Source organism: Tubulanus polymorphus, chromosome 5 (genome assembly GCF_964204645.1).
Source record: "Tubulanus polymorphus chromosome 5, tnTubPoly1.2, whole genome shotgun sequence".
Lineage (NCBI taxonomy): Eukaryota > Metazoa > Nemertea > Palaeonemertea > Tubulaniformes > Tubulanidae > Tubulanus > Tubulanus polymorphus.
The window spans coordinates 13,106,617-13,129,348 of record NC_134029.1 but is presented as its reverse complement, the minus strand read 5'-3'; the positions used below and the strand labels follow the sequence as shown (position 1 = coordinate 13,129,348).

General features: G+C 36.0%; 1 protein-coding gene across 1 annotated transcript in view; it reads right to left on the bottom strand.

The window, feature by feature from the left end:
* Nucleotides 1–1,017: 1,017 nt before the first annotated feature.
* The window catches only part of LOC141906250 (proton channel OtopLc-like), a 43,438-nt gene continuing 21,723 nt past the window's right edge, over nucleotides 1,018–22,732 (bottom strand). Inside the window, exon 6 of the mRNA XM_074795496.1 lies at nucleotides 1,018–2,775. Coding sequence (XP_074651597.1) covers nucleotides 1,862–2,775 — 914 coding nt within the window. The 3' untranslated portion in view covers nucleotides 1,018–1,861. The remainder of the gene's footprint in view (nucleotides 2,776–22,732) is intronic.

Genomic DNA, 22,732 nt, shown 5'->3' with positions numbered 1-22,732 from the left:
AGATCAGCCTGATTTTATCATCAAGGAGGGATTAATATCATCAGTGGCAGAAGGTAAATAAAAATCTTACTTCACCAATCTAGGCATGTTTTTCCATAACAAAAAACAATGACTGTGATCAATCAGTACTGTGTCCAGCAGCTCATGAGTTTCCTGGAAACATGATTCCTTGAATCTCTTCACTGCATGCATGCACTGCAGTCACATCTCATGCATCATGTGTTTCTCTGGTCGCTCTGTACTGAAGGCAGCTCGACGCCGAACAAGATTTGGCCCTCTAACATTTTAAAATACCAGCAACAACTTCTTGAAATGGAACAAAGATCATTTTGTTTGACTTAGCAGCAAAATTTCAGAAGAAAATGGCTGCTAACACTTTTAGAGCCATAAACTGACGTTGATGTTGACGCCTAGAGGTTAGTGTTAGTTGCAATTGAAAACCCATTGAAATTTTCACCAAGATAACACTACCTTGATATTAAGGTCAGTGTTAATGTAACACTAACACTAGCTGGAACACTAACACCGTTGATCACACTAACATTCGTTGTTAACACCAACACCGAGTGGGCAGTTTATTTCTGATGTTAACACTCAGTGTTAACACCTACTTTAAAATCACCCAGTGTATCTATAACATCATTTTGATCTTAATCTTTTGATAAATATAAAAGTTGTGTAAAAGTGAGTTTGTTTACTAATGTAAAATATTTTCGGAAGGAAATAACTAATTCACGTAGTCTAATTTACGTATCAAATTACTTAACGGAATATCCTCCTAGAACAGCTGGGGTAGGTCCTGCACGTTGATCCCGACTGAATGAGGAAACAAACTCCTCCTCCAGGATACATTTTCAACTCTCCTTCCCCCCATGTAGTACATGAATGCCTTTTTCCATTGTCCCAAACGAGGTTTAACCCTGGACGCATTACCGTAACAATCAATACATTAACTGGCGAAACAGCAGGAACCAAATCGATTTATAAACACCAACAAGTCATATGTATGTACCATCACAATGCTTTTTATTTTCACAGTTCCCCAGGATGCAGCACTAATTAGCGTGTACATCATACAGTATAACCGTGATCACACGAGCGTTTTTGGGCTGGGCAATCTCTTTACACGGGCCAAATTTAGCCCGACCAAAAACGTCGGACCAGGCACGAGCCTAATTTTTGGACAAATGATTGCGTTTGGATTGCAACTGATACCGGAAATGACCCACTTCACTTCGTTATATCATTAGTTAGTATCGAGTGACTGCTTTGTGTGTGTGAGCGCTCTCTCTCTCTGATTAGGCAAGGGCCAAATTTGTCCCGATTCAAATCCTGTCCGTGTGATCGTGGCTTTTAAAGACAAAGACGAACTCACTTAAACTTAGATTTTATTGTAATGTTTCTGTAATTTCTGTACTGAATAATAATTTAAACTGTGATCGTTTATCATATACCAACTGAATTTGTGTCTTGTGTGTAGAGTTTAAGTCCACCCTTTGACAGGTAATGATACACATCGTATTTATTTATACTGCATATGTCACTATTATAAATGAATAAAATCGATCAATCATTATAATTCATTGCTCGGGAACCGTATGGCACAGCAAGAATATCGTGTTGACAAAACCGAATTTATGTTCACAAATTACATTATTGGGAGAATTGGGAGAATACAGTACAAAACGTTGTCATGGCTAGGCAAATGAATTCTCGTACAAACAAGACACGTAACGGTGAATATTACAAAAGACGTGCAATGTATCCGGCTGATAATATAAACTTACGAAATTCGAAAAAAAATGTCTATAGTTTATAGTATTTGAGTACAAATTACCAGAGAATAGCTATCAAAATAGATCTATTCTATCTTTCCTCTTTTAATATAAGCCTGGTGCCAAATATCAGATAAGCATACACTCGAATGGAACCGGTAAAATATAACTAACGGAAGACACAAATGCATGATGATACTCCATGGCAAATATGTGTAAAACGAAACGTGTAGTTCTGCTACTTCAGCTTTTTTTACTTCGAAAGTTGAAGTCGCCCACATGGCGAGATTTACCACGAGCAAGAATGTAATTACTGATCGGCCTGGTTTCCTGTTTACGTGATCATCATTTGCGGCACATCGGCTAAAACCATCAAAGATGAAGAAACTTTGTGCAGTCGTTTGTAGGAAACCCATCAATGACATCACGAGGTAAAGAGGTGACAACGGAATATGCTTCGACTTAGCTAATGCATCGGCAGATGCTAGAGCAACAAAGGTTGTAAGCATATAGTAGCCAACTTGAGCAATCATAAGTAACTTATCGTCAAACGTATCTTCATCTTTCCCCGTAAAGTCTAAATTTCTTATCATAAAAATTCCAATTATCGATGCAAAAAAGCTTATAGTGTTTAGGAATATTTCTGAGCACACAAATATTAAGGAAGATATCGTTTTATTTGTGTATTCCGAACGATCAAAAACAAAGAACAAGGCCACACAAACGAGAGTTACCAGAATCATGAATAACCCAAGGAAAAGTCCCTTTGTTGACCGATGACACTCGTCCTTGCTGTGAAAACTCGTAAATTCTTCAATGCTCACTTTTCTCCGGACAATCGCTTTGCCGACGTTCAAAAATATGCGGTAACTGGCAGCAGCTCCTATCAAACTGTACTCAATCATACATGGATAGAGGTAAGGAGCTGACAAGTCAGACAGAGTATGAGTATCGTGGCAATTGACTCGAGGATGTGAATTGTTTGAATGATTGTCAATTACTGAAATAAGAACCAGAAAAAAACCATCATAAGACATACAGATAATTAGATCGAAAATGAGGACGGAAATATCACGAAAAAATGTCTTTTTTTCGAATTATGATATGGAAACGCGTAGGCCTACCTATCTTCGGCATAAAGTTTTTGACAGAATTTCAGAGAATCCGTGCTCCACATAATAAAAAAAGCTTAAGATGTCCCCCTCGATTAAATCCAGAGGTTTTCATGAAAATCTGTCTATTGATACGATCTCCATCACACACAACTGCATGACCATTCATCATGAATATACATGGTAGCGTGTTTTCCCCACTGACTCAAATAGAAACTCTCCACGTTCATGGTGTGACGATTTCTATACACTATGTACGAAGTTTGTTAGACAATTCATTATCGTAAATTGAACAATTTCCAAGTTCCTAATTTTACTGCCCTTCTATGGAATTCATTGCTTTTCACGGCGAGCCGCGACGAACCCTGGCTGTTGAATCATTTTAAGTTTCCAGGAAAACATTAACTAGGCCACGTGCGAGGCGCGCTTTTCATATACATGCACAGATCAATACATCATATAGCAGCGAGTCAGTAACGAGAACGTGTGTGAAGCATGAATATACGTAAAAGGGCATGTGTTTTTCCGAAACGAAATGTAGTTCCAACAACAAATAAATAACTAAATTGATAAATAAGCAACGGATTCCGATGAAATTCAAATAGGGTTAGAGCTTTAATTACTGCATTGAATGTTTTAAAAGTTCCAAAGAGAAACTAAGCCTCGTTTTGAATTTATTTCGTACCAAAGGAAGAAAGTTTCATATGCGATAACAAAATGGACTTTGCTAAAGTGAAAGTCCATAATAAAAGATTTGAAGATTATTTAAAAGCAGTAATATTAAAAAGAACGGCAATGGAATTGTATAAACCGATATTTATTGGTTCAACTGTTTTAGAAATATCAAAATGATTAATGAATGATTTTTAATACAATGTTTTACAACCATATTTTGGTAAAAAACATTTTGAAATTTTACATTTTGATTCTGTAGCTGATACTCCAATATTATTAAAATACAATAACGAAATATTAATACGAAGAATTTCAGAAATAATTCCTAGACAAAATGAACTTTATATTTCATATGGTGTAAAAGAATTAATACAAATAAATTGATTAATTGATGTTTGGACAAAAATGGATGTAAACAATTAAAAAATATAATAAGGTATAAAACAAATAAAAGAATTAACAGAGTTAGAACGAAATAAGAATATTTTCATGTTACCGAAGATCATAGTTCGATTGAAAATAATGGTGATGAAATAAAACCAACATAAAATATAAAAATTGGAGATGAATCATTACATATAAGATTTTTTCAAAAAATGAATCGTATGTCATTTGATGAAATAAATTAACGATATTTATATCATAGAACCTGAAACATTAGAAGAAAAAGAATATTTTATTAAAGGCTTTTAAAGGCTTTTTTAATGGAGATGGTTCACTGGAGTATATAAATATATTAGTGGAAATAAATATTGTTGGTATTTATCTAATCCAGATTTAAAATTATTAGAATGAATAAAGAAATATTGTGAAGAAGTTTACCCAAATAAAGATTTTAAAATCAAAGATTAAATGAAATCATCACAATGTTATAGAATACATGTAAATAATCCTAAAGATTTTTGTATAAAGTATAATGATAAATTGTATATTTCTTCAATAGTTAAAAGTAATGCTTCAAGAAAAAAAATAGTGTCAGATTATGTATTAGATGCAAAATATAATTTGAGAAAATAGAATTTTATAGGATTTTATGCTGCAGATAGCGCAAAAAATTTACAAAGAATAAAAAAATGTTCCTTTGCACAAAAAGGAAAATGTGGTATATCTGGTTTGAATGTGTTCTGTAATTCATTGATTCATTAGGTTTTAATATGCGTTTAGAAATTATAAAAGATGAACCAAATATATTTCAATTAACACATGTAGAAAATGAATTAACCATTAACTTTTCTGTACGAATATGATTTTCGAGTTTAATTCTTTTTTGATAATTTGATAATTCTTCATGCGTTACAGTTTTATGTTCTGGACAGTATGCTAGATTTCTAGATTTAAACTTAATATGTTCAGGATATTCCAAGTCTACAACGAAGAAGAAACCAGTATCTGAATCATCTGCAATATCTAGAATTCTTTTCTTCCAATCAAATTTATCATTATTTTCATACTGTAAAACTTCAGTTATTTCAAATACTCCATAAGGCTGAGGTTCCATCATTGCCCATCTGTCAATACCTTTTCTCCAGAAAGAAGTAACTTATATCCAAGATTATCATTTACATTGAATTATCTATCACCTAATACACCTGAAACACCTCCTCTTATAGATTTTTCAAATAATAATAATTGATCTATATTTGTTAATAAATCCATTTTTATATCTGTAAATTTTAAACCACAGTCCCGAGTTAAACCTGGTGATGAATAACAATGACATGGATCAATATTAAAATATTTTAGATTTACATCTCTAAACCTTGCGAATATATCAGTTAATAATAATACATCTGACTTTAGATATAAATCTACTAATTGTCCATGATTTTTTATTCCAAAATGATTCCAAATATTCAATGTTCTAATATAAACTTCATCTTTAACATAAGGTAACGTGGGGTGACTTGGCCATTGGGGTGATTTGGCCACCATAATCAATAAAAAATTAAGAAGGCACGACCCAAAAAATCAAACTGTGCTTATTATTTTCTTTGTGATATAGTTTTATTGTCATGATCGTACTGTATTATAAATTGATAATTGTCAAGAAGTCACATGACCAGTCATGTGACTTGAAGATATTCAAAATGGCGGACTGCAAACTCACGCTGTGAAGTCAAGGAATTAAGGTAGGAAAAACTTGTAATCATGAGCACTGGAACTGAATTGTTATGTGTCATTATAATTAGTTAGTTAGTGACGTATAATTTAGAAATTGAATCTTCTGCAAGGTATTTTATACTTTAATGTAATCAAGAAATTACTTGTTTTGGGGTGACTTGGTCACGGTGGCCATGTCACCCCACGCTTGTACCTATATAACAAGTGGTCTATGTATAAACTCTTGGATAATAACTGATGTGCTAAACCTTATAAGCTGATAAGGTGCAATCATCGGTAGGTCTACTGGGATCTAGCCTACTGTATACTATCACAAATTTGTTTTTGTAGTACAATACCTGGTAACAGGTAAACAGGTAACCCCCCCCCCCCCCAAATTTGATTTCACAGCAAAATTCAATAAAAATACTTCTATATTCTTATGTTGAAAAACTTGAATAGTTTTCAAAAATTTCACATTTTCCATGGCGTTTTTCACAATATTCACCTTGGATAATCTGTGACTTTTACCAAGCTACGTGCATAGAAATGACATTATTCTGTGACTTTTAGCTACCAACATGCATAAAAATCACATTATCGTAGTTTTGATAATTTCTATAAAGAAATCTAGTTTGTAATGGTGAAATATCTACGTACCCTAAGTAGTATTGTAAAAACTATTATCTGTTTTAATTTAGGTTTTATACTTAAGTTTGATAGAAAACTGATCTGGGGGGGGGGGGGGGGATTTTTCCCATGTCGGATTTTTACCGGGGGGATATTTACCGGTGGGATTATTACCTACATTCAAAATACCTTATTATCTAAGTATTTTTCGTCTTTATTTTCAGGGATGCCACGAGATTATGTTATAAAAGTTGGTGGGCGCCCATACAATTGCTATGATGCTGGTGATATGCAGGCGGCCATTCAAGCCTGCGAAGATGGTCTCTCAAAAAAGAAAGCAGCAGAATTATTCCATGTTAGTCGTACTTCTTTACGTAGACATCTGGAGGCATACAGACGTGGCGAAGAAATAAAAAAACCAGGAGGACAGACAGTTCTCACAGCGGAAGAAGAGGAGTTGGTTGTTCATTCGTTGCAAATCCTCAGCGATTGGGGCTTTGGTTTAGATCGCAATGATATAAGATTGATCGTGAGAGATTTTATAAGAGGCCTAGGAAGAAAAAACCAATTTAAAGGCGATCTACCAGGGTTGGATTGGATGAGACTATTTGAAGAGCGCCATAAGTCTAAAATATCGCGTCGGATTGCACAGAATTTCCCTCTCAATCGTGCCGAAGCATGTTCTCAGAAAATAGTGGATGATTTCTTTATGAAATTAGAAAAACTGTTAGATGAAAACCAGCTGCTGCATAGTCCAGGTCATATCTTCAATATGGATGAAACAGGCTTTCAAACTGACATTGGCTCGAAAAAAGTCCTATGTCGACGAGGTGATAAAAACCCACACGTAACGGTTGGTTCTAGTACCAAAACTATGTACACAGTTGTTGAATGTTGTTCTGCTGATGGTAATTTTCTAGCACCTTATGTTGTCTACAAAGCAAAGAACTTGTATGAGTCTTGGTGCACTGGTGGGCCTGAGCGAGCGAGATATAACGTATCAGACTCTGGATGGATGGAAACTCCTCAATTTTCTGAATGGTTTAAGAAAGTTTTTCTAGAAGAGACCAAAACCATACCTGGAAAAAAGTTACTGTTATATGATGGACACAATTCTCACATCAATTTGGATGTGCTGAACCTGGCTATGCAGAATGATGTGATCATCTTTTGCATACCAGCGCACACTAGTAGTATTCTTCAACCACTTGATGTAGGGGTATATAAGGCGCTAAAACAAAGTTGGCGGAAGGTTCTAAATGAACACTACGTATCAACTAGGTTTAAATCTGTAGATAAAGCTACATTCCCTTCCCTCCTGAATAAAGTCCACCAATCTAGTTGTATGTCGCGAATGAATGCAATCAACGCATTTGAGAAATGTGGAATATACCCGCTTGATAAAACCAAGATAGGCGATGAACTACTCAAGACATCTTGCGCTTTGCCTGAAACTCCCACTGAAACTGTAACTAACGACAACGAGATAACCAGAACTGATGCCTCAAGATCCCGTGAGAATATATCCGTTCAACCGAGAGACCTTCTACGCTCGAGTACACAATTCAGAGAAGGCCCAAGTACAATCACTGTAACTGCTGAAGTCCATAGTAAGCCACCTGGTAGCAACGTCATCACCCCTCGTCCGGAAAGATCGCAAAACTCTGATGTCCTCAGTCCAAAATCTAGTCTTGAGAAGGCATTGCTTGATCATTTCAAGTATTCTGCTCCTGAGCCTCCGAAGAAGAGAAAAAGACTAGACAGGAAATTTGCTGAATGTCTCACAGTAAATGACGTTGTTGAGCGGCTCGAACAGGAAGAACAAAAGAAAGAACAGAAGAGAGCTAAAAAAAAGAAACCAAACTCAAAAATAAGAAAAAAAGTGAACGGAAACAAGGAAAATGTGTCTGATTCTGAAGATGGTAATGAAGAAGAACCGGAAATTGATGATGATAGTGATGACGACATCGGTCAACTGGAAAATGATAGCGATATGATTGGCCAAATGGAGAACATGATAGCTAGAGAGTATGAAATTGGAAAATTTGTTATTGCAGTCTATAATCAAAAGTGGTATGTCACGACAGTGTTGAAATCAAGTCCAGCAATTTCTCCAACTGTATTCTTAAAGTATAAACGATGGCATGGGGTGAATAGGTTCTCGTCACCACCTAAGGATGATATTCTGGAAACCTGTAAGGAAGATATTCTCTGTTCCATCTCTGAGTCAGATATCATCAATGTTGGTTCACGATTTGTAGGTGTGACATCAGAAAAGCTGGCCCTCATAGAGAAATGTTTTTCGAAATGGTGTGATGAGTATGGTGAATAATATTGTTCTACGTACTTGTGTTTTATCGTTATATAGCAATTAGTTGCCGTTATTCATGTTTTGTTGATCGTTAGAATTTTACTAAAATTTGATTGTTTAGTGTTCTTGAATAAGATTGTCTATGAATAGATTTGAATAAATTCTGGCATAACACACAACTGTACTTATGTGAAAAGTTGATAATGCATGTATATAGCATAGATTTATGAGGTATTCTGTCAGATATAAAAAAATATAGCAAGGTTCTGTTTGAAAGATTACATTCCATCAGCCTTCATTACTTTTATTCAAGAGAGAGTCATTTTCAGTTCAGACTATGGTTTTTATAGAGCATGGGATTTAACCCTGTAACGTCAGAGTTATCAAGGTTTCCTGAAGTTATTATGCTAGAATGAAAACACCACAAACATTACACCCTATTTGTAGCGTTTTTATTCTAGCATACCGTTGTATTATATCGGAAAACAGGATTTTCTGCATGTGACTGTCTAATCAAGGGATCCAGAAACAGACCCATTTACTACCCAAGCCTACTAGTCATTAACAACAATGAATTTAGTCGCAGCATGATCTTGTTCAGTATAATGGTCAGTTGTCCACAAGTAACCTATGATTGCAGAAGTAATTGCGGAACACTTCTACTAAGCTTATAGGAGATCTCTGCAATCGCAAAACCATCCTTTTTATCTTTTGACCAAGGTACCGGTGGGTAAAAACATTTTACACCGGTCAGAATAAAACTTCTCCTGAGGGTAGGGCCATGGGTTGTCATATACATGTATTATAGCTAATATGACCAATTCACCCCATGCACTGACCAAGTCACCCATGTTGTATGGGGTGACTTGGTCACACAATAATTCCCGTTTACTCCTGATTATACAAATCATCCATAGCACTTTGGCTAACTAATGACAGGTACAAGATAACCTATGGTCCATACTATCAAACATAATAATTGGGGGAATGATTATGCAATCAAGTGATTAAGAATATCGGATTTAAAAGACATATGGCCAAGTCACCCCACGTTACCTTATTCATTTTTTAATTCATCATAAAATTGTTCTTTTAATAATTCAGTTATGTTAAAATCATTATGATTTTTATAAAATTAATATGGAATCGCGCCTTTATATCTCATTAATTGAAAATCATCATTATTTACATAGTGGTGCTTAAACATTTAATTCATCATCGATTAAACTTTTTGATAAATTGTCTAATGAACTACTTAAAAATCTATATGAATCTATAAATCTTAGACACCCAAATTGAAAAGATATATAATTTTCAGATGTTTTAGCTAACATTTTAAATTTATAAGTTGGTATTTTAGCAAAATCTTTTGATCTATTTGAATTTAATCTTTCTATTTCATTATTGATTTCTTCTATCTTATGACATAGTTGCTTGACGAATAAATGTGTATCATACCCTGATAAGTTATGAAATATTACTGGAACAAAATTGATTTTCTCAGCTTGTAAGTTACAATTCTCATGTGCTGCACCTCTAAACCTTCCATTCAAATGATCATGATCTCTTACTTTTTGGTTGACCTTTGTTGAAGTTGGCATTGAGCCAATTCATGTAAAATCGCGGTACGTTTTTTTATGTGAGCATTTGTTTCATTGGTTCTCGGCTTAAACGACTTATAATCGATGCGATTGAAGACATGGCGAACCTCCGTCGATGACATGGTCAACTACGCCATCTGTCACGAAAAACTTCTACGAAAAACTGTTTTTGGCGGGAAAATTCTTAGTTCTCGCGTATAAAATTGCAACGACCTCGATTGGGGGGCGTTGTCTCTACGAGCGAATGTGATTGACTGTTTTTGGGATATTCCGGCGCTACTAGAATAATTATGGGGAAGCCGTAGAATGGCGAACGTTTCATTGGACAAGGTGCCATATACGTGCGAATTTCAAATGCTCATTACTGGTGAGAATGTAATTATTATCCGCCATAGGTATTGTTTCATTTTAATACCCGGTGATTGTAAGCGAACATTCACTTACACAAGGCCTCCACGTGCGCGCGGAAATCATTAGATTAGACTGTTGCACACACTAACACACGCGTGCACAGTATACACTACTATAGTGATACTGTAACGCTGCTTGCTGGCGCGTTTGACATTTCATCAGAAGAAGATGAGTGCTGTGTTTTCTGTTTGATAGAATTTGTAATAGATTGTAATTTCTAGTGACCTGAAAATACTAAGCAGCAAACCATAGGTATAGGTCGAGGTCTGAATATTGTAGTGGTAAATTCCAGGATTTAAAACGATCTAATACGCCGATTTCTTACTGCACCGGTATTTTAGCCTCCGCGGCCATACAGCCACCCTCTGATATGTGACATCATATGAATTTTATTTGAATATTTTTTCATATTATGAAAAATATTTCTTTGAAAATATAAAATAGTTTCCATGCCGCGCCTACATGTACCCTACGAAATTTTGGATGTGTACCGTAAACAAATGTATATCTTTGGTCTTATTTGACTACAAAATAATCCTTTAAGCAAGATAAAATACAATATTTAAACTTCAGAACTTTTAAACGTAGAACTTTGAAGTCACGAATTAAAAAGATTTTTCAAGCATTGCCCTTACCCCAAACAACCTCTAGCTTTCAAGGTAAACCACACTTTGCCCATGGGCAATTTATTTATCTTTTAGATTAAATAGTTTTAGATTAAATAGTTAAACATTTATCTAAAAACTCAAATTCTTCTTTATCTTCTTCTGTCATTATAATTTCTTTATTTTCATTTGACAATTTATAGAATTTTATTTCATACTCAATTAACAAGTCACAAAAATCATTGATAACATTCTCGTTTCTATAATCATAATATTCACTTTTAATAAGTTCTGGATAATCAGATTTAATATATTATCCAAAAGCTGCAGCACTTTGATGAATCTTTTTAATAGTATTTGTTATTAGAGGATCTGAATAATCAATAACATCATTTTCATTAGAATTTAATTTCTTTCTTTTATAATATATTTCTTTTCTATCTTGGTCAGTTAATTCTTTATTTAATGATTCAAAATCTCCATATATTACAAATGGTACTTTATTTTTGTAATCATATTTTTTGAATTCTAATATCTTTGGTAAAATCATTTTACAATAATCATGATTATCACATAATTGTTTATGATTTAATAATGCAATTTCAGATCTAAATTTATGTAAACATTTTCTACATAGATATATTTTAGTATCTAAATCATTTTCTGATTTGAAAAATAAATCAATTCTTTTAATCCACATATAATGATTTTCATAATATAATATATCTATAACACCATTTGAATCATAATCTAATGATAAATACAAAGGTTCTAATGTATAATGTTTTATATTATTACCTTTTGTTTTTGGTAATTTGATTAAATCAAATACATTTATTTCTAGATTATTATCTTTTTCTATTTTTGGTATTTGTTTAATTCTAACAGGATAATTATCTATCTTATAATTATTTTCAAATGGCTTATAATTTGATACTCTACGAATATAATCAGTTGCAGGATGTAAGCAACTAATAATGGACCATAAAAAAAACATTTATCATCAGAATTTTATACATTTATAACAGCATTAGTTTTAAATGGTAATTTGATATAACTTGATGCTTCAATATCTGGTTCTTTATAATATGATTAATTATTTTCACCAATTGGTTTTGATTTAGTTAATTTATTATATTTTGTGTTATACACATGTTAAGTCATAAATATTATTTCTTCAAATATTAAACCTGATCCTTCAAAATATTTCTCTTCTATTTTATTTTTTATTTCATTATAACATTTATCTAATCTATCATCTATATGTTGTTTAGATATAATATGTTGTGAATGGGAATTTATATTATATATTGGTTTATCTTCAGATTTTATGAATTTAACTTTAACTGATATGCTAATTTTAGGGTATTCAACATCAGTAATTTTTCTTATAATATTTTTCATATTCTTAAATGTTTTTTATTTTCATCTAACGTTTGACCTTTATAAAATTTAAATTCAATAGCAGCAGGTCAAATATCGCTTTTAAATGCTTCAGTTATCTCTATTTCTTTTTTAATATCTAATGAATTGATATAATTTCTTACATCTTCCATGTATGGTCTTTTGTTGTTTAATATATATTTTTTATTCTTTTAATTGTCTTCTGTTTATTATCAATATGTTTGTCAAAATAATCTTCACCTAAAATTTCATTATTATTATTTCTAATATGACTTTTAGATTTTAAATGTTCTTTAAAATATCTTTTATCACTGAATGATTGGTTACATGTATCGCATTTATATATTTCTTTTTCATTCTTTAATTCCTCTAATTTAGTTTCTAATATGTCATCTTTATATTCTAACATTAATTTATTCTCTAAGTGAGATTTAGTTTCATTATGCCTTGCTTTTTGAGATTTATCTATATTGATTTTACATGTTGGACAGTAGAACTTCTTATTTGCTTCCATTTATTACATAATTTTTTATTGAAATTGATTTTATATTATTCGAAATCTATTTCATGGTGCCCTTTTTATTCTTACCCTTATATATCAAATAGAAATCACCAGAACATAATTCTTCTAGATCTTCACTTGATAATCTGTGAAATCTATCTGGTAAATATGTTCTGAAGTTATATTTATTCCTTTTAATCCTTCATATTCTAAGTGAATAACTAATTTTTCTCCATATCTATTAGTAATTAAATATTTTCTTATATCATGATCATTGACTTAGCAGATTCTTAAGATGAGATTCTTAGAACAGATCATTTTTAAGCGTGGTGATACAAAATAAATGCTTGGTCTAATCAATTCATATTTATTTATTTTATGTCCACGTAAGTTCGGTTTCAAAGCTGAATCGCATTAGACGTTTACACAGTGGTTGCATATTAGGTTCGAATCTGTCAATACATTATCGAATAAATTTTCGATGATTCCTATCATCCGGAATGGCATGGTGTGTCTTCGCAGAAAACTCGTATATCTATAATTGAAGGTCGAGATCACAGGTGATGCTTTTACACATGCCAGTACAGTAGTTGACGATCCCTCCATTTCATTGCAGTTTTTAAGATTTGTGTCAATGGTAGGGCCAACTGTACATGTAGCCTTATAGGTCTGGGTTGATGACAGAAACAATGAATGAGGGAATGTAATTGCATAGTATTTTCAGGTCTGAATGATGTAAATGTGAAATTGCCAAAGGCCTATAAGGGCCGTACTATTTGTCGACTGGAGAGTTATTTTAATTTTAGAATAAAGTATTTGGACCGATTAATAATAATTGGACTGATGACAACATGAAAATCGATTAATAACTTAATTTCATTCAAAATAAAAATTGCCCATGGGCCAAGAGGATTTGCCACAGCCTTATGAGCAGAGATGAGATGATAAGTCGAAGTTCAAAATACCAATTAACGATAGAGGGATGTAATTTTTTAATATATGAGTAGATTAGTTGACGGTCAAAAATAATGAAGCGTAGCAGCTACCGCGGCGTGTTGCGTGTACAAGGACAGAGCTGTGATACAGTGCCGGATTTTTTGCCGATAATCCGTAGTAAAGCCAGACTCGCTTTATTGCGCGAATCCAGACAGCCGCTGCCGCAACCAGGGATCAGAGCGTCATGACGGAATGTGATCATGCATCTCATTCTATCTATTAGCATCTCTATTCATCTCGTCCTATACGAAGACGGGATCGCTAGGTACAAACCGTGTCGTGATCGTGAATGGCTATACGTATATCCTTTACAATACTAGTTCACCTGTTCGGTGTTTTCTATATGCATAAGTATTGCGTAAAATTCATCCGAATATTCATACGCACGCTTCATTCACCAAAATACGCACTGGTGCACCAAAAATCAATTATTTTGGAATGCAAAATATTTTCAAATTAATATTTCTATTTTCATACAATATAGATTTAGAATAGAAGTTTGGCAAGAAAATGTATTACTAAACAGTCTATCGACGGAACTGCGTAGCAGGTGCGCGTAGCTCTGATTGGTTGGGAGCACGATAAACGGCCATGGTTAGTGAATGTCGATGACGTCACTAATTTGACAGGAAATCCCTCCTACCAATAGCTCCACATACGCAACAGCCCATACATTTCGCTTTAGGCCTACCTTCAATGCTTTGAATTTGCATCAATTTTTTGCGAAATACTCATCTTCAATCAAAAATGAGAAAACAAATTATTAAGAAGATCCCCTTAGTTCCACCTTCTAAAAAATTCTAAAAAATACCCAATACAAAAAGCTTTTCACAATAAATTTTGATTCCCTGAATGATTTGGAAATATGAAGACTTCATTTGTTGAGTTTGACTGTTCTATATTATCTACATGTGACATTGAATAGAGAAGTGGAAATGGCAGAACGACAATCTTTCCGCCTGAATTTGTAAATTTAGTCTTTTTATAGTGCGATTCATACTGCCATAAAGAAGTTTCCAGTTTCTAGGCGCCATATTGTGGCGGTCCCTCGAGTTCCCCATTGTTGCGATAATTTGCGCTCATTTTCAAAACATAAGTTTCGATTGAATATCACATAGTTCTGCAGTCCCTTGCTCGATTAACTTAATTTATACACCATTTTAAAGGAAATGAAATGCAGATATTTGTTGGTAATTCTTGGATTTTTTGAACGCAACAATTGAGAACAGTAACGATATGAAACCAAGGACCGCATATCTTAACCGCGCGTAAATGAAATCGCGATATTTATTAATTTTGAAATATCTAAGTATATCTTGAAGCTATATTTCCAATTTTCACAGAGGTTAAAGAGGGTTATTTGCAGTTTAGGCCTGCTTTAAAATTTTTTGAATATCTTTCCTGAAGACTGATCTGTACCCGCTTGAGTTTGAGATTACGCGCAAAAGGGGTCTCCCACTGCGCACCGCCATTTCACTGAACATTGAGATTTGTGAAAAGAAATCGCAAAAATAAGATTTTATACTGGTTTGTAATTATCAATATTGCTTCTTATGGTTATATATTACCTTTATTTTCGTACGTTTAAAAATGGACTTTGAGTGCTTTGAGGAATTCGAGTTTTGTAGCGATGGGAAATTGAAGGATTTCTTGTAAGAGTGGGGACGTTCTGTGTTGGTTGCATAGGTAGCCTAGTTGAGAGCCTAATTTGCTTTTCAACAGAATGTTCCACTCATGGATGGACACTAGAACAATCTAATCTAAGTTTTTATATATTTTTGAATATGCGGCGCAGCTTTAAGTAGCCTAACTGGACGTTGAGCCCCTAAAACAGAATATCAAATGGGGGATCCCCTTTAAATATAATATTGATATTTTATATCAGTCAGGTTATCTGGTCGATGTTTTCCAGCAAAAAGGTTGAGATTCAGTAAATTCGTCGTATGATCCCAGGATGATGGATTACCGGAGAGAGATATGTGTTGAAATATGTCCTAAGCGTTTAAATTGACTGGCACATTTCACCATGGACTCTAAAACGTTTTGGGCCCATGATTTCACCGGACACAAAATCGGCGCTAGGCTGGACGGGCTGCATGGCGACAATTCCCCAACTGGGCCGTTCAAACTTCAAAGCGGGACAAACTGGATCCCGAAACCAGCTAAACTAATTGCCCCCGCCAAAATACAGTACAAACAAGATACGGATTATAATCTCAAAATATCCCCATAGAAAAAGTGAAGAAATCAAATTGCATTTAAAGATTTCTTGGTTCAACTCCAGAATAGGTCAATATAGTTCCATCGTGGAGGATTTTCTTTAATGAAGTGAGTGGTTCGGTTTCTAATTGCCGACCTATTTTACTCGTCGACAATTCCGACGATTTAGAATTGCCGACCTATTTTACTCGTCGACAATTCCGACGATTTAGAATTGCCGACCTATTTTACTCGTCGACAATTCCGACGATTTAGAATTGCCGACCTATTTTACTCGTCGACAATTCCGACGATTTAGAATTGCAGACCTATTTTACTCGTCGACAATTCCGACGATTTAGAATTGCCGACCTATTTTACTCGTAGACAATTCCGACGATTTAGAATTGCCGACCTATTTTACTCGTCGACAATTCCGACGATTTTAAATTGCCGACCTATTTTACTCGTAGACAATTCCGACGATTTAGAATTGTTGAAGGGAAGATAAATTTTCAAGCAACGACACGGCCACTTGATGCCGATTGCAGTTTGTATCTATAAAGGGTAATCTACACACGGTCCTTCATCCCAGCCATTTTATATCAGGGTAATCCACACAAACACCCAGCCCCTCGATCCCAGCCACCTTATTCAAGGGTAATCCACGCAAACACACAGCCCCTCGATCCCAGCCACCTTATTCAAGGGTAATCCACGCAAACACACAACCCCTCGATCCCAGCCACTTTATATCAGGGTAATCCGCGCACACACACAGCCCCTCGATCCCGGCCACTTTATATCAGGGTAATGCACGCACACACAGCCCCTCGATCCCAGCCACTTTATATCAGGGGTAATCCACGCAAAAACACAGCCCCTCAAAACCCAGCCACCTTATTCAAGGGTAATCCACGCAAACACGCAGCCCCTCGATCCCAGCCACTTTATTCAAGGGTAATCCACGCAAACACACAGCCCTCGATCCCAGCCACATTATATCAGGGTAATCCACGCACACACACAGCCCCTCGATCCCAGCCACATTATATCAGGGTAATCCACGCACACACGCAGCCCCTCGATCCCAGCCACATTATATCAGGGTAATCCACGCACACACGCAGCCCCTCGATCCCAGCCACATTATATCAGGGTAATCCACGCACACACGCAGCCCCTCGATCCCAGCCACATTATATCAGGGTAATCCACGCACACACCCAGCCCCTCGATCCCAGCCACCTTATTCAAGGGTAATCCACGCAAACACGCAGCCCCTCGATCCCAGCCACATTATATAAGGGTAATCCACGCACACACACAGCCCCTCGATCCCAGCCACATTATATCAGGGTAATCCACGCACACACACAGCCCCTCGATCTAATCTTGTAGTGCAATCTATCAAACAATTGGTAATTCATAACTGTGTGGGTGATTAAACTTTAATAGTTATCAATCAAGAACAATCTCTGAGTTGTGCTTCTCTAAAGCCTGATGCACACGGCATAGGAAAAAACATGGAAACACAGCAGAATCAAGCATGTTTGATCTTGAAACAATGTTTCTCGTAAACGCACGGAAAAATATTTATGTCTTCTTTGTCCTTGTTTTCCTGTGCCCTGTGCGTCGGACTTGCAATTTTTAAATCGTCTAGTGACGACAAATGAAACAGGCCGGCAATTCTAAATCGTCGGAATTGTCGACGAGTAAAATAGGTCGGCAATTTAAAATTGTCGGAATTGTCGACGAGTAAAATAGGTCGGCAATTCTAAATCGTCGGAATTGTCTACGAGTAATATAGGTTGGCAATTCTAAATCGTCGGAATTGTCGACGAGTAAAATAGGTGGGCAATTCTAAATCGTCGGAATTATCGACGAGTATAATAGGTGGGCAATTCTAAATCGTCGGAATTGTCGACGAGTAAAACAGGTCGGCTACCTGGCTCGCGGAAGAATACGTGCTATGTACTCAGCCTGGGCAGATCTACTTTTACCTGTTCTGGAGTTGAGCCGATTTCTTTTCACAAATCTCAATGTTCAGTGAAATGGCGGTGCGCAGTGGGAGACCCCTTTTGCGCATAATCTCAAACTCAAGCGGGTACAGATCAGTCGTCAGGAAAGATATTCAAAAAAATTCAACGCAGGCTTAAACTGCAAATAACCCTCTTTAACCTCTGTGAAAATTGGAAATATAGCTTCAAGATATACTTACATATTTCAAAATCAATAAATATTGCGATTTCTTTTACGCGCGGTTAAGATATGCGGTCCTTGGTTTCACATCGTCACTGTTCTCAATTGTTGCATTCAAAAATTCCAAGAATCGCCAACAAATATCTGCATTTCATTTCCTTTAAAATGGTGTATAAATTAAGTTCATCGAGCAAGGGACTGCAGAACTATGTGATATTCAATCTAAACTTATGTTTTAAAAATGAGCGCAAATTATCGCAACAATGGGGACCTCGAGGGACCGCCACAAAATGGCGCCTAGAAACTGGAAACTTCTTTATTGTATTCATCTACACCCGAATTAGGCTAGCTCTCTTGAATGAATATCTAGCCATTTTCTATTTTGAAAAAAATCAATAGATTTTTGTACTTTAAAAACAATCTGGACTACGCTTTCGACATGTTTTTTTTAGATCAAGTTAAATCTACCATAAACTTTAAATGAGCAGACCTGCCTACAAATGTAGAGGCATCAGGTGAGTAAAGGCCAAGTGCCCTCTAAATATAATATTGTGTAAAACCTATTTTCTAAATGTGATATGTGTATAAATGATAAGTGTGTTACTAATTTTGATTTTAGTCAAGCCGTTACTGAGAAATAAGACTCAGAGTCGGCTATTTTCACCAGTTTGCCGTACACAGCAGGTGCACGTTTACTGTGAAAAACCCACGATCGCTGACGTCATTGTAGTCAAACAAACATTTCTACGCACGTTGTACGAGTAAAGAATAACAAACTTTTGGTGCGCTTATGAATAGCAAAGCTATGGCAAACTAATAGATTTGGTTCAAAACAATGAACTTAGCTTTATTAGATATATTTTAAAACAATCCGTGGTGAAATTAGCAGTGTACGTCTGAAATGATCCACAGTTTCCAGTCTCTAATCGTGAACCGCATAATCACCGTTCGTAGCGTATTAAAGCTTTTCGAATTGTTCCTAAATTCTTTCTGATTTATAGCGTTGATACTCAACTGTTATACACAACACAACAAACATTCGATGGATAGCCAGCAGTAGAGCTGTTAATATAGTGAAGGAATGATGTTGTTTTATGGATTTCATAACAGTACTGAGTTCACACACGTGTATGTTTGTTTGGCAAAAAAGATGACGCGTGAATGTAGCACTGACACGCGGCTGCAGCCGAGGTGCATACGATATATAGGTAAATGATCCGGTTATTTAATCTTACTAATTTAAGACAAATAAGTGATGTTTTTTTCTATTAGGCTGACCCCAGGTCGTCATTTATATACTAAAGTATCATTTGGAAAGTAACTCTCTAAAAGTACGAATTAGAGGGCAGTTAACCTTTAAATATCCCGATAATTCAGGGAGCAAAATATAATTGCTTTAATAGACAAAATTACCATTTCTATGTCACGCGATAAAAATCTTGTGTGGGATTCGAACGCAAACATTGCCGAGACTTAAGTTCACCCACAGTCCTTTGCGCCGCAGCCATTGTTCCGTCCCCAGTGTTTTGGACCGTTGGGTTTGTTGGTTGCTTCAGAGCTTTGGTATTATTATGTTTCTTTTCGCTGCTGTGTTTTTGATTGCACGATTTGATTATTTGCGGGTTTAATATTATGTACGTGCATTTCTGTTCAGTTGGGTTTGTGACTGCGTGAGTTTTGGTCACTGCAGTGTTGCGTTACGCGAAGAAGCGGAGTAAAATGTAAGTTGGTTGGTTTTCCTCTGTTTCCGTCCAATTTAATTGATTTTTGATAATCACAACAATATTCTGTAAACCTTAATGTTTGTAATTATTATTGCAGTTAACGGTTATATTCTAATAAACCAGTAAAAATTGTCCGCGTATTCCGTCGTTGGCTTTTGGATTCGTCCTCGGACAAAGAGTTCAAATTTACCGCCAATTACATGTCGTCGGTAGTAAGTCTGAAAAAATCAAGGTCCAGTTATGCTGGCTGGTTCACTCGGAATCTAGCTAAGGTTGCTGACTCATCTGCTATAGCCGCACCTATTCTGTGAAGTAGAATCTTATCGCAGTTTGAAACTTTGTAGTCAGCCAATTCGCAGTATTTGCTGGCCGCAGGATTGGACGTCGATGCGGAAGTCGAAGAAGCTTGGCTTGATGATTATCAGCAGAGAGTTACTGACGCTGTGGAGTTGTTAGAGAAAACTTGTGTATTTAGATCACCGTCGTCGTCGCTGAATGCGAATGCAGGGGAGTTTACACCGACATAGTTACCTACAGAAGTTAATCCGGATTCACCTAGTTCTCAACCGCGGCAGTCTGTGGAAGCCAGGGCGGATACACGTGATCAACTGCAGCAGTCTGTAGAATTCGACGCCTAGATAGATGAGGCATAGAGACGATCCTGCCACCGGCACCCAAAGTAAGTTTTGAATTCAGAATGTCAAAGCTTATCGTTGATAGAGACTTGCCGAAAATTGAGATTCTCGTATTTGATGGTTCACCGATTATGTGGCCAAAATACATAGAACAGTTCCATTCACAGGTCCATTCTCCTCCTGGAATCAATGTCAAGGGCGAAACTAAGAGATAAATTGAGGGCCTTAGTTTTAGTTCACTTAATTACGCTCAGTGTCTCAAGGAGCTTAAGTTTGCGTTGGGCCATAGAATTCATATAGCACGGGCGCATATTGACGCTTTAGTCAATGGGAGTCAAATCCTTATGACCCACTTGCCATGCGGGAGTTCTATATCTCCGTAAGGGATTGCGTAACTACTTTGAATCGTCTTGGTTATTGGTACGAATTGGGAAGTAGTGAAGTTGTTCAACGTGCTTCTCGTAGAATACCCATGGAAAAACGTAGTAAGTGGAATGATTATGTAAGACGAATGCGTCAACCCTCATTAATGGATATGATGAACTGGTTACGAGATTTTGTAGACTCTGACTTCGGTCCGTTTGCCATTCCTTGCAAGAAGCGTAGTAGTAACTCTGGACTGTCGAATAGTAGTATGAATACTGTAGTGTCTAGAAAAGAGACAGACCTTAAGTCTGGTTCTAGATCTTGTTCGTTTTGTCACCAATCGCCTCATCTCTTATCTAGGTGCAAATGTTATTTAGAAAAGAGTGTTATGGGTCGCTTTAATTTTGTCAAGAGTGCTTATCTATGTATTAATTGTCTTTATCCAGGTCATCGTATTGTAAGTTTTCCGTCGCAAGCAACATGCAAAGAGCCGTCATGTGGAAAGAAGCATCATTCCACCCTCCATCGTAGTTGGTCTTCGAGGTCCGAACAGTCGCAACCCCAGTCGTTAATTACAGATAGCCAAAGTGGTGAAAATGATATTTCTACCGTAAAAAGTAACACATATTCAAGTGAGGTCAATATGAAAGTAAATTTTCAACTGCTCCCAGTTGTGATACATGGTTATAATGGCCGAATCATAGAATCTTATGCCATGTTGGATTCGGCGAGTGATGTAAGTTTGGTTGATTGCGAATTAGCCTGTGATCTTGGGCTAAAAGGTAAGCGTCGTACGCTGAAAATCAAAACATTGGGTTCTAATAAAAGGGAAACATCGCAGTTCGTGTCATTCAGAGTTCGTGGTTGCGATCCGAATTCGAGTCCCATAGAGGTAAAGGCATGGACTCACAGGAGGGCTCTATTGTCCCGCTCAAATCACTGATCTTGATTACCCTCACCTAAAGGCATTTCGTTGTCCGAAGTTAACTCTTCTATGGCAAGACTTTTGATTGGTGCAAACGTTCCTAAAGCCCATATCCAGGATGTTCGAACCAGTGATGATGATTCTCAGCCCTTTGCTTTGTTGACTCCTTAGCTTTGTTGGCGTTTGTTTGGTTGTTCTGTCGTGAATGATCCTTCGTCTGTTAATTATATTCCTAGGGTAAATACTGTCGTCAATGAGGAGAGTGATCTTCATGCGCAGGTAGAGAGATTTTGGAACTTCGAATCATCTGGTTTACATGATCCTAAGTTGGGCGATTCGGTCGAGGATTTTGCTCGTAAGTTAACTCCTCAGGAGATCGCTGCAGTAGGTCCTAAAACTTGGTACCTTCCTCACCACTGTGTGATAAATCCTAATAAGCCTAAGCCCGTGTCGTGTTTGATGCAGCTGCTACTTGCAATGGTATTTCTCTAAATAGTCTGTTGATGAACGGTCCAGATCTTCTTAATTCTCTATTTGGAGTGTTGCAGCGATTTAGGTT